This window comes from Symphodus melops, assembly GCF_947650265.1.
Source record: "Symphodus melops genome assembly, chromosome: 19".
NCBI classification, from domain to species: domain Eukaryota; kingdom Metazoa; phylum Chordata; class Actinopteri; order Labriformes; family Labridae; genus Symphodus; species Symphodus melops.
The window spans coordinates 9,686,005-9,699,695 of NC_136709.1; the positions used below are offsets into that span (position 1 = coordinate 9,686,005).

A 13,691-nucleotide genomic window follows, 5' to 3' on the forward strand; every position below is an offset into this window, starting at 1 on the left:
AGCAGATCATTATTATTGTGTTATGTTGTTTTGGAGTTGTAAGACTTTTATAATTGTCATTGATTGTACTTTGATATTTCGTCTCCTTTTTCCATCAAATTCTAAAACTAATTGTATTTCACAACAGAGAGTAAATAAGTGCAACAAACAGCTGTTAATGCTGAATTTGTGTCATTACACAGGACACAAATGGACATCTTTAAAATAAAGTTATAAGCACACTGTTTATTTCTTATCTTCAGATTTAAAGAAATGCATCTATAACAAGTGATAAAAGAAAATATTTTCTTTTGGAGGCAACATATTAATTATTTTTAGGCTTAAGTGTCAGAACTCCGATCCCCAAAACCGGTCTTTAAAGTTTCTTGCTAAAAATCCACTCTGATCCATGATTTTATCATGCAAATAAACCCCTCTATTTCAGCCCTGCTCAACTGTGTATGACCACGCCCCTCTAAAAGGGATTGGAAGGCTTGGGCTTTCTTGCTTCAAGCCTTATTGTTCACAGTGAGAAAGGAGACTCAGCAGACCTTTGTGATGTCATGAAAGGAAAATCTCCAAAGGGCCTGTTTGAGTACACATTTTCTGAAAAGTGGAGCAGGCAATAGAAGGAGAGGATGGACTCATAATTGAGGGTTTTCTAGAGAGACCAGGGACACAATGTTAGAGAAACATGGTCAAGTGTATTGTATGTGTCATTTAGGTATAAATTCATTATATTCTATCAGTCATTGGCTTAAGTTTCAGTAATGCAAACCAATTTGCGTGTTCAGTGTTCTCCTGATATTTCACTGTTAATCTATGAAGTGGTTATTTAAGTTTCTATTATTTTCTCTACATCAAAAGGAAGAGCTTAAGGCCAACGTCAAAAGTCTTACCCAGGAGTTGTCCGAGCTCCAGCAGGCTTACCAGAACCAGCTGAAGTCCTTGAAGGACCAGTCCACCAGACCATGCAGGCCCCGGGCCATGAGCGACGTCAGCCAATGCCGACAGGCTTCCGCCCGGCTGCAGCGTCGGCTCAGTGGCAGCGTGAAGGCCCTGGAGGACTGGTACGAGCCGCGTCTGATGGCCCTGTTGAAAAGGAGGCAGATTGGAGAGGATGCCTTGAGAAAAAGCAGGGAGCAGGCGGTGGACCTGAGGACCAGACTAGGTCCCCTAAGTGAGGACTTACAAAAACTGGAGATCCAGAGAGCCTGTCTGGAGCAGAGGATCAGTCTGATGGAGAGGGAAAGGGAGGAGAGTGTCAAACAGCATAAGGTACAGTTTAGTAACTGAAGTATGGGATATAAATTGTCCAAGGGGAAGTTTGGTAAAATACAGTATGTAACACTAAGATGTTTGTCCACTTTTCACAGGAGACGGTGGAGAATTTAAAAGAGACTCTGAGAGAACTCCAAGTGGGGTTTGAAGTTCAGAGAAAGTCTAAGAATGATTTGGAGAATCTCCGGGACGGACTCTTAAAAGAGCTGAGGTTTCTGAGGTGAGTACTGTATCAGCTTTGAAAGAAAAATATCCCTTGAGAGCGTCTGGATATCGAAAGACAACTCTTTTCTTTTATAGAGGCTGTGATGAACCCAGAGGAACCACCGCACAGCAGGGTCCATAACTTCCAGTGGATGACCGTCACAAGACTTCAAACATTTCGGTGACGTTTGTTGTCAAAAATAGGAAAAGTAATTCACTTGTGATATGCAGTCCCTTTAATTTTATTTGTTTGCTTCTTTACTTGTACCAACAGTAGAAAAAAAAAAAAAAAACACATGGGAAAATCTGTAAATATTTTATTATGAATACACTCATGTACACAGGACATAAGATTTAGCACAGAAAAAGAAGGATCATAGAGAAATAGAATCATGAGAAAAACACATAAAAGTGATAAGTCTGGAAAAAAATGAACTATAAGCATCAAGAAAAGCACTTTGAATTGACTTGTTGTTGAACTGTGCTATATAAATAAACTTGCCTTGCCTACACTATGTACAATTAGATTAAAAATGTTTTCAGCACAACTTATTAAAACGCAAGAAGTGAACCACCAAAGAGCAAACCTGATGCAGCAGTGATGGATATATTACAAAGTTGATCACTCTGTCTGAAAAAACTAAAACAATCTCAACATCAGACTGATGCTGACTTACTTTCAATAGAAAATAACATGACATGATGGAAACACAGCATTTAAATCTCAGATTGTCTCCAGGATCATCAGGGCCATAAATAAGAGACTAAAACATTTTACTGCTTAAGACACTTTACTGCTTATACCCAGTGCTGGAAAATTGATCCATTTTTAACAAGCAGGTGGAATGAGGCGACGTGGAGACTGGATTCATGTGTGGACCTCTGACACTGCAGCACCTTATGGGCCCTCGTCATTGTAGATATTTTTAGCCTGTCGAAGATGCATTTTAAACAGGATCAAGCACTGTGACTGTTGTTCAACTTTAATAAAAGCATATCAAAGTTCCCTCCATGCCGTGTTTGAAATTAAATCAAAATCAATCTTTAGAATTTCATATCTCTCTCACATATGACAAACAAAACTCTCACCATCTGCCAGACTTGCATGATGTTGTCTTCTGAGACAGAACATATGACCCACGGCTCATTGGGGTTTCAAGAAAAATCTCAGACCGCAGCTGTGTGTCCTCTGGGGATGAACTAAAGAGAAAGAAAGGAACCATTATTACAGCACGTCATGTTAAATGCACACATGGGGATTAACTGACCAGCAGCTGAGGAGCGTCCTCAGCATTTTCTGGAGACTCTTCCTCCGATCTTGCTGAGGGCCCAGACGTTGAGAGAGGAGTGTCATTATTGTGGAAGCTTGGATGGTTTTGTAATGAGGAGACCACTAAACCTGTTGGGTAGAGACTAGATGATAGATGCATGCTTCTTAAACATAAACCTTAAAACAAATAACAACCATCAACAAGTCTATAACAGATCAAAAGTAGCCTCATTATTTTTCCGCATGTTTTCCTGTTTACAATGATACAATACATACAACCAAACTACATGTGAGCGTGCTGGGACTGTCAGGTGCATTGACTTTATTTTTTGGGCGACTGGGGCTCAGTAGTAGAGTGGATAAGCTCTTAGACGGAGGGTAGAGAGTTTGATCTCCAGCTGCTGGTAATACTTGGGTAAGACACTGAAGCTGAATTGCATAGCCAGTGTTGTAATGGGATTTGTTAGTACTGTAGCCAGACTCCTTTTACCAATATTTAAACTCAACATTTATTCCAGATAAGCCAACAACAACAGTTACGTCACAAAATTGTTTAAAAAGTAACATTACAGAGACATTTCTTACTTGGAAAATCTCGTCCTTGTGAGTGCAGCTTGAGTTTCAGGTTTCTTTATGTCCAAAAGAGTCCCAGAATAAAAATAAAAGTAATCAGATTTGACTTCTACAAAATGTGAAAAGATCATGTAAAGTGACATGCCATATGTCACTTTATGTATGTGCGTCCACTGCCTGGCTCGGTTTGGAGGAGGTAACAGACCATGTGTCCCAGCTGTGCACAAGTAGACAAAGGCACTGTTGTTTAAGAAAGGTCAGACTGGACAACAACTCTTTGTCATGTCTTGCTCATCATCACATATTTGTTTTCAAGCCGCTCAAATCATAAACTTCTGGTCATCGGCCAAAGATCTGAAGAGTGACTTGTGGAGGAGGTGCCAGAAAACATCCTCCACCACAGCAGTGTGGCCTGTGAAGACTGTCTTTGCAGGAACAAGCTTTCCCTCTTTTGGCACAATGCTGATGTCCCACAGGCAGAGTGTCCACAGAGGGTATGAACATTTGCAACAATGAAATTTGTCAGAGAAATTGTGCACTTGAAATTACAATTCATTAACCATTCATTAAACAAAACAAAAAGTTGTGATGGAACAATATGTTCTATTGTTTTGGTAGTTGTTAAGATGCTGTAGACCTCCCCTCACCTGGGCAGTGAGGCTGGGCCACTCCAGGACATAAATAATGACCAGAGGGATGTGGTCTTCTTCTTCACTATCTTGTACTCAGTATTATTGATCCCCTTTCCTCAACATCATCATTAAAGGCAGCTGTAAAAGAAACATTTACCATTTTAGTTTAATAATCCTTTTTGGGCATGTAACCTTTATTAACCTGACCAGGGTTGACATTTCAGCCGTACGTTGACTTTAACAAACTATTTCATGACCACATTAAACACATTTAAACGTTCAGTCAAAAAAAGTGAAGGCACTCGCCGTCTTTAACAGCCATTTAATTTAGAAAAATAGATTAAACTTGCAGAAGGGAGCAGTCTTTGAAATATGTTTCATAAATATTACAGTTAGAGTAAGCACTAAGGCGTGCGATGTCTGACCAATCAGGGCTCACCAAACCCGACCGGAAGTTGACGCTACATCCGGAATAACTTCCTCATGTTGTAAGAGTCTGTAACGCATTGATATGCTACAAATACGATTTAATCATCTCATAAAACGTTAAGTAAACTTACAATGGACGACCGAGAGCTAGACTTGACAGCGGAACAAAAAGCCACAAAGTCAAAATACCCGCCGATCAACAAGAAGTATGAATGTAAGTGTGCAGCTACCATTAATAAAGAAGATACCTTAACTTAGCCCGTGAACTGATCCCAACCATTTTTACAATGTCTCTGCTTTTATCTTACCTTGATTAAACCCAGTACTAAATGAAACTGTATCTGAATATAGTTACTTTACTGAATGTGTAAGTAAACCCAGCTGGTCTATGTTACTGCTCATTATGTCTCTTTTAATGTTGACTCTTACAGACCTGGATCACACAGCAGATGTTCAGTGAGTGTTTTAAATTGTTGGTGAACAGAAGTCATGTTGATGTGTTGTACAGTTGTCATTTAACTCATATATTTTCTGTTCACTCTTCCAAGAATTCACTCGTGGGGAAACTCTCTGGAGGAAGCTTTCGAGCAGTGTGCCATGGGCATGTTCGGCTACATGACGGATACAGAGACGGTGGAACCATTAGACACAGTTGAAGTGGAGTCAGAGGGTAGGAGGATATACATAGTTTGTTATTGTCTTTTGAACACACGCCTAAATCATTAACCTTTCTATCCTCAATCAGTCGTGCGGTCTTGCCATATCACTTATATTGAACTCTATTCTTACTATTTCCAAAAGGTGAAGACATGCAGTCCCTTCTTTTCCACTTCCTAGACGACTGGTTGTACAAGTTTTGTGCAGATCTCTTCTTTGTTCCTAGGGTGAGTGTGTTGGTCAGTAGTTTGTTATTTAAATATCGGAAGTTTTTGGAATGAAGTCCTATTTATTTATTAACTTTTACATTGTGTGTGTGTTACATTCTCTAGGAAGTCAAGGTTGTGCACTTAGACAGAAAACACTTTAAGATTCGCTCCATTGGGTAAGTCTAGGTACATCTTCACTTACATATTGTGTACAGAACAGTTTATAGAATGTGATACAAAAGAAGAAGGGTTCATCAACTTCAGAAAGGAAATGTCAGCTCTTCATCATCACACTCTAAGTGGAGAACACTGACATGTATCAGACGTCTGCTCACTCTCCTGATAGCACTCTGCTCACCCAGGAGCAGAAAATGAGCACAGAACATATACACAGACCATCCATGTACTAATCCTGATCTCTCACAGTTTTTGAACCAACCCCCCTGTCCTCTCAGAAAACGAGGAATGATAGCATTAAAACCAAATTGACCTCCCCCTCTGATTATTGTAAACAAAGAGAACCTTCTCGCAGTCCCCAATCCTAGGTCATGTTTGAATCGCGGCTTTCTGAATGTAAACTCCAACACTTTGCCATCTTTAGCAGCAATCCATTTTGATTTGTCTATTCATTCTTTTAAAATGCTCACTACAATGTTCTTAATTTTTTTATTACAGTTGGGGTGAAGAATTCTCTCTGGATAAACACCCACAGGTGAGCTTATAAAATGTAATATTGTTAAGATATTGTTCAAGAATAACACTGGAAGATTGTTCATTCTGCATAATACTACAACAGTAACATGTTTATATAAACTTTGCTCTCTTGTGTTGTCGATCCAGGGAACTGAGGTGAAAGCCATCACTTACTCTGCAATGCAGATCCACGATACAGAAAAGCCGCAGATCTTCGCCATTATTGATATCTGATGATAACTCCAGAAACAGACCGCCTTCTTGGTTCAATGAACTAGAACTGGTATATCTACCCATGTAAGAGGTCTTGTTTTTACTATGGCACTGATTTTTGATTGAAGTACAAAGCTGATTTTCTTAAAAGTTGAATTGTTAGTTCACAGACACATTTCCTCTCGTTTCTCAGGATTAGTGCACTATAATACGAAAGCTCTCTGAGGAGTACGGACCATTGACCATGATCAAGATATCTCACAGACTACATCATTTCAGAAGTCACAAAACATTTGAACAGAAATGAGTCTTTCAGAACTGGAAATGATACATATAGAACAACATTGCATAAGAAAAAACAAAAACATTTGCTGAAAGTAAACATTGTTTTACTGCAATGTATTTTTTTATTTGACATAAATCAGCCTCTTATATTTTTGGGTTGTTTTTTAAAACACTTATTAAGATATACTGACGAATACTATACTAAATGAATCAAAGAATGTCTATTTTTTTGCTGTGGGATTAAATAAATAATTACCTTGGAGATGTTTTGACTTTCAATCATTCTGCAGCAAAAACACTTCATGAAGATAAACTGTACTAGTTCTCATTTAACGCTGATCATAAACCTTCCTTTACATTTTTTAAAAACTACTTTAAAAGATGAATTAATGTCACTCCACATGCAGACACTTAGCTGACATAAAATACTTATATTTTTCAATGATACACATTTGTTCTGACACGTATTGTGTGTTTACATAGACTGACATTTCAGATTGTTTTGTTTAAATATGAGGAATGGTTTCGACAAACAGATTTCTACCATAGGTATTGGCTGCCACTTTTGAAATGTGTCAAAAATTAATTATAAATATGACGTATAAAGACAGTGATTTTTTTTTCTAAGTCAACCTGATTGATTTATTTGACTCCATGCATTCTTATTTTTGTGGGCCAACGGATTCCACATTCCACTTTCTGTTGCGTGCTTCCTCGCTGGACCTGGATTTTTTTTTTTTTATGTCTGTGATTCAGATATAATTTACATGAAAGTGACGATCTGGTTTAGACACTGATGGAACCTCTGGATTGTAGTTTTGCTCTAATAAGATCCACAATGCTCAATCCAGCATGCAGCCTGGATCATCTTTGAAAAGTTTAAAGTTTCATTTGTCAAGTTATTGCAGTGTATACCTGGTGTTTACTTTTCAATGTGATGGTTGCATTATTATTATATAGGTATTAAATTGTTTTTATTTAATTTGGTGGTTAGGGCTGATTAGGCTGTTTAGTAACTTGAATTGCAGCAATGTATTCTCCCTTTTTCAGGCAAGGGTGTGAATCTAAAAGGGCACCTGGCATAGCGAGCCAACGCGTTTTAGTGTGTGCATGTTGGACCATAGAGAAAATATACATGCTAACAAATAATGTAATTCAACTAAAGCCCTGTTTTCACCAAGCGGTCTGCTTCAGTATGTTTAGGGGAGGTACCCATTTATTTCTAAAATTTGGGAATGGTACCAAAACATTGGTACTGTCCTACTTTTTTGGTACCATTCAGTTGGGGTGCCAAGGGTTCGACCCTAAAGGATCCCTTTTGTTTACTTTGTCCTGTTCTTCTTTATTTAACTTACAGTAAATTAAAAGTGGGGTACACTTTGTTGTGCTGCAATGATATCACACTATTACATAGATGACACAGCAATCTCTATCTGGCTTATACTTTGTTTAACAGTTACGTGTCCGATTGGATGAACACAAGCAAAACCAGGGTTTACCATAATACCAAACTGTACCTAACCTAAGCAGACCGCTTGGTGGAAATGTCCCCTTGTTATGTTCCCTCAGGGTTTATCTTGCGCTCTTGTGATGACGTCACTGTCTCCTCCTCCCTTCACACTCAAATGCAGCTGCGCCATTCCTCCTTTGTCCATTGAACAGAGGGAGTCGGTTAGCAGAAGAGAAACACCGGCTTTGCAATTTAATTTAATCTCATCGAGACGCCGCGGTTTCTGTTAAGCTCACGAACAGGGCAAGGCTTCGTGCGTAAACAAACAAACAAAACAAAACAAAAGAAGAGCCGCTAACATCGGTTCATTAACGTTATGAGCCACGCGAATGGTAATCAAATCAAATCGGAGTCAGTCATAGGATCAAGCCCAGCACATCAGAAAAGCAACATGGAAGATACTAAATACCTTCCGGAGCTCCTGGCTGAGAAGGACAGCTTGGATTCATCTTTCACCCACGCCATGAAACTCATTTCTGCAGGTAAAAATGATGCGCTTTCTTGCTAAGCTAACTGAGGGATCCTGAAGGCGCGGGGCCTGGTGTCTTTTCTCCAGCCGACCGAGGCCTGAACAATGGCGCAATAAACACGTGGCTGCCCTCTAAGTGTGTCAAACCTTTTGGGATAAAAAAAAAATGTCTTGAAAACCATGTCTATTTCTCAAGGTATTCCTCTAATTCCTTAACATGGCTTATTTCTTTGCATCATGCTATTTGTGTGGTTGTGACCAGCCTTAGCAGGAGAGCTAATGGTAAAGCTACAATAAAACTTCAGCCCAATTCTGCAAGATTCATGCATTTGTTGCAAAAGTAAATGTGCAAATAATGGTGTTTCCATACCCTGATACGTCTGCAAATGCAACAATACCATGAACATAATTTACAGTTTTAATTGCATTGATATTATTTTGTGCAAGCTGCTGCAAGGTGTTTTAGTTGAGATATTATAGGAATAGATTAGCAGATCATTGCATCTGAGATAAATCAGCTTCGAACCATTTTGTCATACCCACAGAGATTGAAAGGATTGAAAAAGGTGAAACTAAGAAGGAGCCAGAGAAGGAATCATATCTGGACCTATTTGCCACCAAGAACCACAAACTCAAAGAGCGAGTGCTCATTCCAACAAAGCAATACCCCAGGGTAAGTATTTTCTTTTTCTTTTCTCTCATTCTTGGTATGAAAAGTCTCTATTGTCGCCAAGGGCTAGAAACTGTAAAATGTCTCTTCCTCATTGCACATCCTTCATATGCACCTGCAGTTTTCACATACCCCAATAATCACCTCCCTTTTCCTCGCTCTTGATCAGACCAGGATTTTTGGTCAAGTCATGTGCCAAGTGCCCTTCTAAGCTGGACGAATAATTTGCAATGTTTGAAGAAAAAAAGAACTTTTGTGAAGAAATCTAATGGGCAAAGTAGAAAACACTTGTTTTTTTGTGTGTGTAATGAATGTAACCGCCACATCATTGTTGTGTGTAGTGGCAGATGTAATGTGAGCCTGCATCCTAACAACCTGTTGTAATAAAGCAATTTTATTTCTGTTCGTCCAACAGGTCAACTTTGTTGGTAAGCTTTTGGGACCACAGGGGAGCACAATCAAGAGACTTCAGGAAGAGACTGGAGCAAAAATTTCAGTGCTTGGAAAAGGATCCATGAGAGACAAGACTAAGGTATGCATGGAGTTGTTTTCCTTGTTGCATCTTTTGAAAGGGTTTTGCTTCTTTTGGTACGATTTTATTTTTGGGCTTTTATTAGAGAGGTAGGATATTGAATACAGATGGAATCAGAGAGAGGGAGGGGGATTGACATGTGGGAAAGCTGGATTCAAACCCAGGCTGTCAGCGTTGACGACTATAGCCTCCATATATGGGATCTGAACAATAACTACTGCTCTACCAGCACCCTGGGTTTTGTTTCATACAAAAACATGCAGCAGATGTTTTCTAACATAACACAATCTCATTTGACGTTCTTTATCAGGAGGAGGAGCTGAGAAAGGGTGGCGAGGCTAAATACGCTCACCTGGCCATGGAGCTGCATGTGTTTATTGAAGTGATGGCCCCCATACCAGAAGCCTACATGCGCATGGCTCATGCCATGGAGGAGGTCAAGAAGTTCCTGATTCCGGTATGTCCAAAAAATATTTTTAAGGCTTCTAACATAGGATTGACACTAAAGAGGCCCAAAAGTTTTCTTCAACCACCACTCAGGGGTGCCTCACACTGAAGAAATGTTTTTGTCTTGTCTGTAGGAACCAGGTGAACATGACCCCTACATGGACCCTCACTTCCTGAATGGTTCCCAGGATGGTTCAGGCAGAGGACGCGGTGGTCAGTTTGGAAGGGGCAGAGGTGGACCACCTGGTGCTGGAGGACCAAGGTTTGACTTTCTTACTCTGCCCAGTGTAGCAGCATCATCATGCACTCGTGTTGGTAGATTAACAGCACAGGAACCTTTTCACTGAAGTCAAGTTAAACAGAGATGTGTAAATCACATTTACATATTTTTTCTTTCTTTTTATCTCACAGGGGTAGAGGCATGCCACGCGGTGGTCCTCGCGGAGCAATGCGGGGCGGAGCTCCACGTGGAGGACCAGGAAGAGGGAGCGCTCCCAGAGGTGCACCATCTGGCAGGGGTGGACCACCTTCTGCTCCGAATAGAGGAGGGTCAAATCCTCGCTCAAGAGCCCCGACAGCCGGTGCGCCAAGGATGCTCCCCTCTGCAGCCATGTCCCACCAGCAGCACCAGGGTCCTCCATCGGGATCCCAGCCCAAGGCGGAGGGCTATGAGGACTATGTAAGTTGGCTTCTTCCTTTTTACATGTTTTTTTGTAGTTGTGCTGATGTTGGTGAGTTCTGTAAGTTTCCCTTTTCATTGTAGCAGACACTGCCTTGAGTTTTTACCTAAAGATGTCTTTGTTTTCGCTCTGCTAATAGGCTTCATATGAAGAGTCCTATGCTGAGCCTGCATATGAGGGATATGACAATTACTACAACCAGCAATCTGCACCAGCGTAAGTGGGAATCATTGACGATCTGCCCATTTGCACTTTGAAACCAACAGGAGCACTGTATTAACATTTATTTTCTGACCTCAGCGACACTGAATATTATGACTATGGACACGGAGAGGCCCAGGAACCTTCATATGAGCAGTATGGTAAGAGCTGGACTTTTACCACACTTTGTAGTGTGCTGAAAAGCTTTGTGGAAGCACGTATCGCAACACTCGGACTGTTAACATTTTTTCTGTTGCTGCAGCTCAAGACGAGTGGGACAACTCCTGGTCCAACTCTGGGGCTGGAGGAAAGGCCCCGATGTCCAGGCAGACAAAAGGATCATATAGAGAGCATCCATATGGAAGATACTGAACGGCTACTGGTAGAGAGTTGCCATGGCAACTGTCTTAACATTGTAACTCGCTGAACATTTTTCAAAAGTAATTTCCCCTCGTTTGTTCACCTTTTTTATGGTTTATTTTTTTGTTTTTTAAACTCGTTAAAAGCGTTTCTTTGGGGGGGGGGGGGGGCGGGGGGGTGTATCATAGTGTGCCGGAAGCGGAACGTGAAAGGGTTTTCGTTGTTTACCTGTTTCCATTGAATGTTTTCAGTTGCGTAGATGGCAGTTAAGGTCCTAGTGACATAAACCTAACAAAGGAACCAGAGCAATGTTTTAGTGATATTTGATGGTTAGCATTTTAAGTTAATTGTTACTGTAAAAATGTGATTGTGGCGATAAACTCCTCTCACGTAGACTTGATTTTTGTTTTAAAAGTCCTCCATTGACAGGACACAAATTATGCCTCAATTTAACTTTTCTATAACTAATGAACGAATTAGTCACAAACTCAAACACAGCCCTGAGCAATCTAGTTCTATGACAAGTAACAGAATCTCCTAAAATATGATTGACCTTTTACAGAGAAAAATGATTCTATTTTTGCCACCCATTACAATTGGTATGTTATCTGTCCCAAGTATTACCTGCAAAAAAAAACAAATTCATGCAAAGCTCAAGGGATTACAATCCCTATTGTATGGGAAAGGCTGCAGCCAACTCAATATTTTGTACATAATCTTAGGACAACTGTGTATGCTTTAAGCCGTGTCGTCTCTAAAATGCATAATGCTTGTGTACCTTTGGCTAAATAGGATTCTTAATATATCCCAAAATGTCTTTCTGCAGTGCGTGTTTCAATAAAGTTTCTAGTTTCTTTTTAACCAATCTAAACATGGTATTTTGCCTTTGTTGTACCAAAGGAATGCCTTCACTTTGTGAAAGTGGTCCTCCGTGGTTTCTCAACAATCCTGAGAAAGCTGTATGTATAACCGTCAGCCTGGCAAAAACAAAAACGTCAATGTTTTTACAATGACCTTATCCACTTCGTCTGTTTTCAAAACGTACCCTAATGACACATGTAATGTCACCTTCAAAAACGAATAAAGCTCATCATTCCTTGAGATAATGTGCTGCCAAATACATCTTCTACCTGACAGTGATATAGTGCTTGAACATGTATTGTCTTTAACCTCTAGTTAGCTTTATCTATTCAAGCTCTCAAGAGAGCAATGTATCTTCAGCCACTTGAAATGACTGAATTTCAACAGTATTTCAAATCAAGCTTGCAGGGATCTTACTTGACTTTGATGCAAAGTCATGCTGGCTGGTTATATAAAAGAAAAAAATCGCAGAGGAGAGGATTCTAAAAGCCTAAAGATCGCCACAAGAAGGTAAAACTAACCCCAACACTCATTTGTTAGATTTTTATTTTGTTTCTGTGCAAAACATCAAGTAATGCAAGTCATCCAAAACATATTAAAACATTTTAGTACAAAATTATGCTATCTGTAGATATTCCGAGCAAAATAAGCGGTAAAACAACAATCTGAAATGGTTGTGATGCAACTCTTGCTCAAATAATCTAATAATGATCCATTCATTTCTCTCAATACCTCAATTTCCATCTTGATAATCACTGTAAATATAGATAATTGAAAACGTAGGTTGCACTCAAAGCGTTAAAACATCCCATTGGGGGACAAAAACCTTTCAGCTTGAGTTGCATGATACTTTTGTAGTTTAAAGCAAGTTCTGCATGTGTTGTCCACTTTGTACATGAAAGCACCGTTTGTGTCCAAGATCTCACTTCTGTTTCTCTTCTTAGGTTGTCTGAGAACTGAGTAAATGCAGTTGAAACATTAACTCCAGCTAACCAGAGATTTAAGGTCAGTTTGATGCATCTTTTGCACATGCAGTTCTACTGTGAGATGTTGCATTATTAATGTGTTTCTGTCTTTAACAGGCCCATAGGTACTACCTGGAAAGAGCAATGGCTTTGCTGTGTCTCTAAGACGGATTCTTCCCACACAGATTTTTATTAAACGGGCAGAGGAAGGCTCTAGATTTTCTCAGACCCATCTCACATTGTTGATGCAGAGAAAAAAATGCATGTTTTTACATTTATTTTTTTGTCTGTTTTACAATGTTTTTATACATGAAAACTTTTCCTTGTATTTTTTTATGAGAAAATAAAGTCTTGATGTGAATTGTTTTTGTTGTACAAGTCTATATGATGAGAAGTTTGTGTGACGCTCCATGACCGCCCCTCTGCCATCTCATTCATTTAAAGCCTGGTTTCACTGGATCCATTAAGAGAAAATTTACCTAGTAGTTTTATCTTCAGTTTGTCGAATGGTTCCTGATTCAATTTGTTTTTACAAAGAAAATCTATACTAGTGTAAGGCTTGTTTTTCAAA

The 13,691-nt window shown here is 39.6% G+C and overlaps 3 protein-coding genes and 1 long non-coding RNA gene across 7 annotated transcripts in view; 3 read left to right on the forward strand and 1 right to left on the reverse strand.

Moving 5' to 3' along the window:
- Window positions 1–1,699, forward strand: part of LOC306841023 (syncoilin-like) — a 3,832-nt gene extending 2,133 nt beyond the window's left edge. For both annotated transcript variants that reach the window (XM_079370644.1, XM_079370643.1), the window contains 3 exons: window positions 847–1,257; window positions 1,356–1,480; window positions 1,561–1,699. In XM_079370644.1, coding sequence (XP_079226770.1) covers window positions 847–1,257; window positions 1,356–1,480; window positions 1,561–1,606 — 582 coding nt within the window. In that variant the 3' untranslated portion in view covers window positions 1,607–1,699. The remainder of the gene's footprint in view (window positions 1–846; window positions 1,258–1,355; window positions 1,481–1,560) is intronic.
- A 557-nt stretch (window positions 1,700–2,256) lies between these two features.
- LOC306841027 lies at window positions 2,257–3,713 on the reverse strand. Its single transcript, XR_013781424.1, has 4 exons — window positions 3,320–3,713; window positions 2,733–2,863; window positions 2,554–2,664; window positions 2,257–2,395 (listed from the first exon to the last, which is right to left on the reverse strand). It is a non-coding gene; the product is annotated as an uncharacterized lncRNA (long non-coding RNA).
- Window positions 3,714–4,362: 649 nt separating this feature from the next.
- Window positions 4,363–6,687, forward strand: zbtb8os (zinc finger and BTB domain containing 8 opposite strand). 2 transcript variants are annotated; one of them, XR_013781283.1, is made up of 8 exons: window positions 4,363–4,582; window positions 4,800–4,824; window positions 4,917–5,038; window positions 5,170–5,252; window positions 5,358–5,410; window positions 5,910–5,946; window positions 6,075–6,224; window positions 6,334–6,687. XR_013781283.1 is itself a non-coding variant. In XM_079368984.1 (7 exons), the coding sequence occupies exons 1-7, from the start codon at window positions 4,501–4,503 to the stop codon at window positions 6,159–6,161; spliced, it is 489 nt and encodes a 162-aa protein (XP_079225110.1). In that variant the 5' UTR covers window positions 4,363–4,500; the 3' UTR covers window positions 6,162–6,687. The 2 variants fall into 2 exon arrangements, 1 of the variants encoding a protein (XP_079225110.1); XM_079368984.1 differs by having other exon boundaries at window positions 6,075–6,687.
- Window positions 6,688–8,022: 1,335 nt separating this feature from the next.
- Window positions 8,023–13,484, forward strand: khdrbs1a (KH domain containing, RNA binding, signal transduction associated 1a). Of its 2 annotated transcripts, XR_013781282.1 has the most exons (11): window positions 8,023–8,417; window positions 8,950–9,077; window positions 9,490–9,606; window positions 9,917–10,063; window positions 10,188–10,315; window positions 10,465–10,732; window positions 10,873–10,949; window positions 11,034–11,095; window positions 11,197–11,374; window positions 13,100–13,160; window positions 13,238–13,484. XR_013781282.1 is itself a non-coding variant. In XM_079368983.1 (9 exons), exons 1-9 carry the CDS (start codon window positions 8,252–8,254, stop codon window positions 11,304–11,306), a joined length of 1,203 nt encoding a protein of 400 aa, XP_079225109.1. In that variant the 5' UTR covers window positions 8,024–8,251; the 3' UTR covers window positions 11,307–12,159. The 2 variants fall into 2 exon arrangements, 1 of the variants encoding a protein (XP_079225109.1); XM_079368983.1 differs by lacking the exons at window positions 13,100–13,160; window positions 13,238–13,484 and having other exon boundaries at window positions 8,024–8,417; window positions 11,197–12,159.
- The last annotated feature ends 207 nt before the right edge of the window (window positions 13,485–13,691 follow it).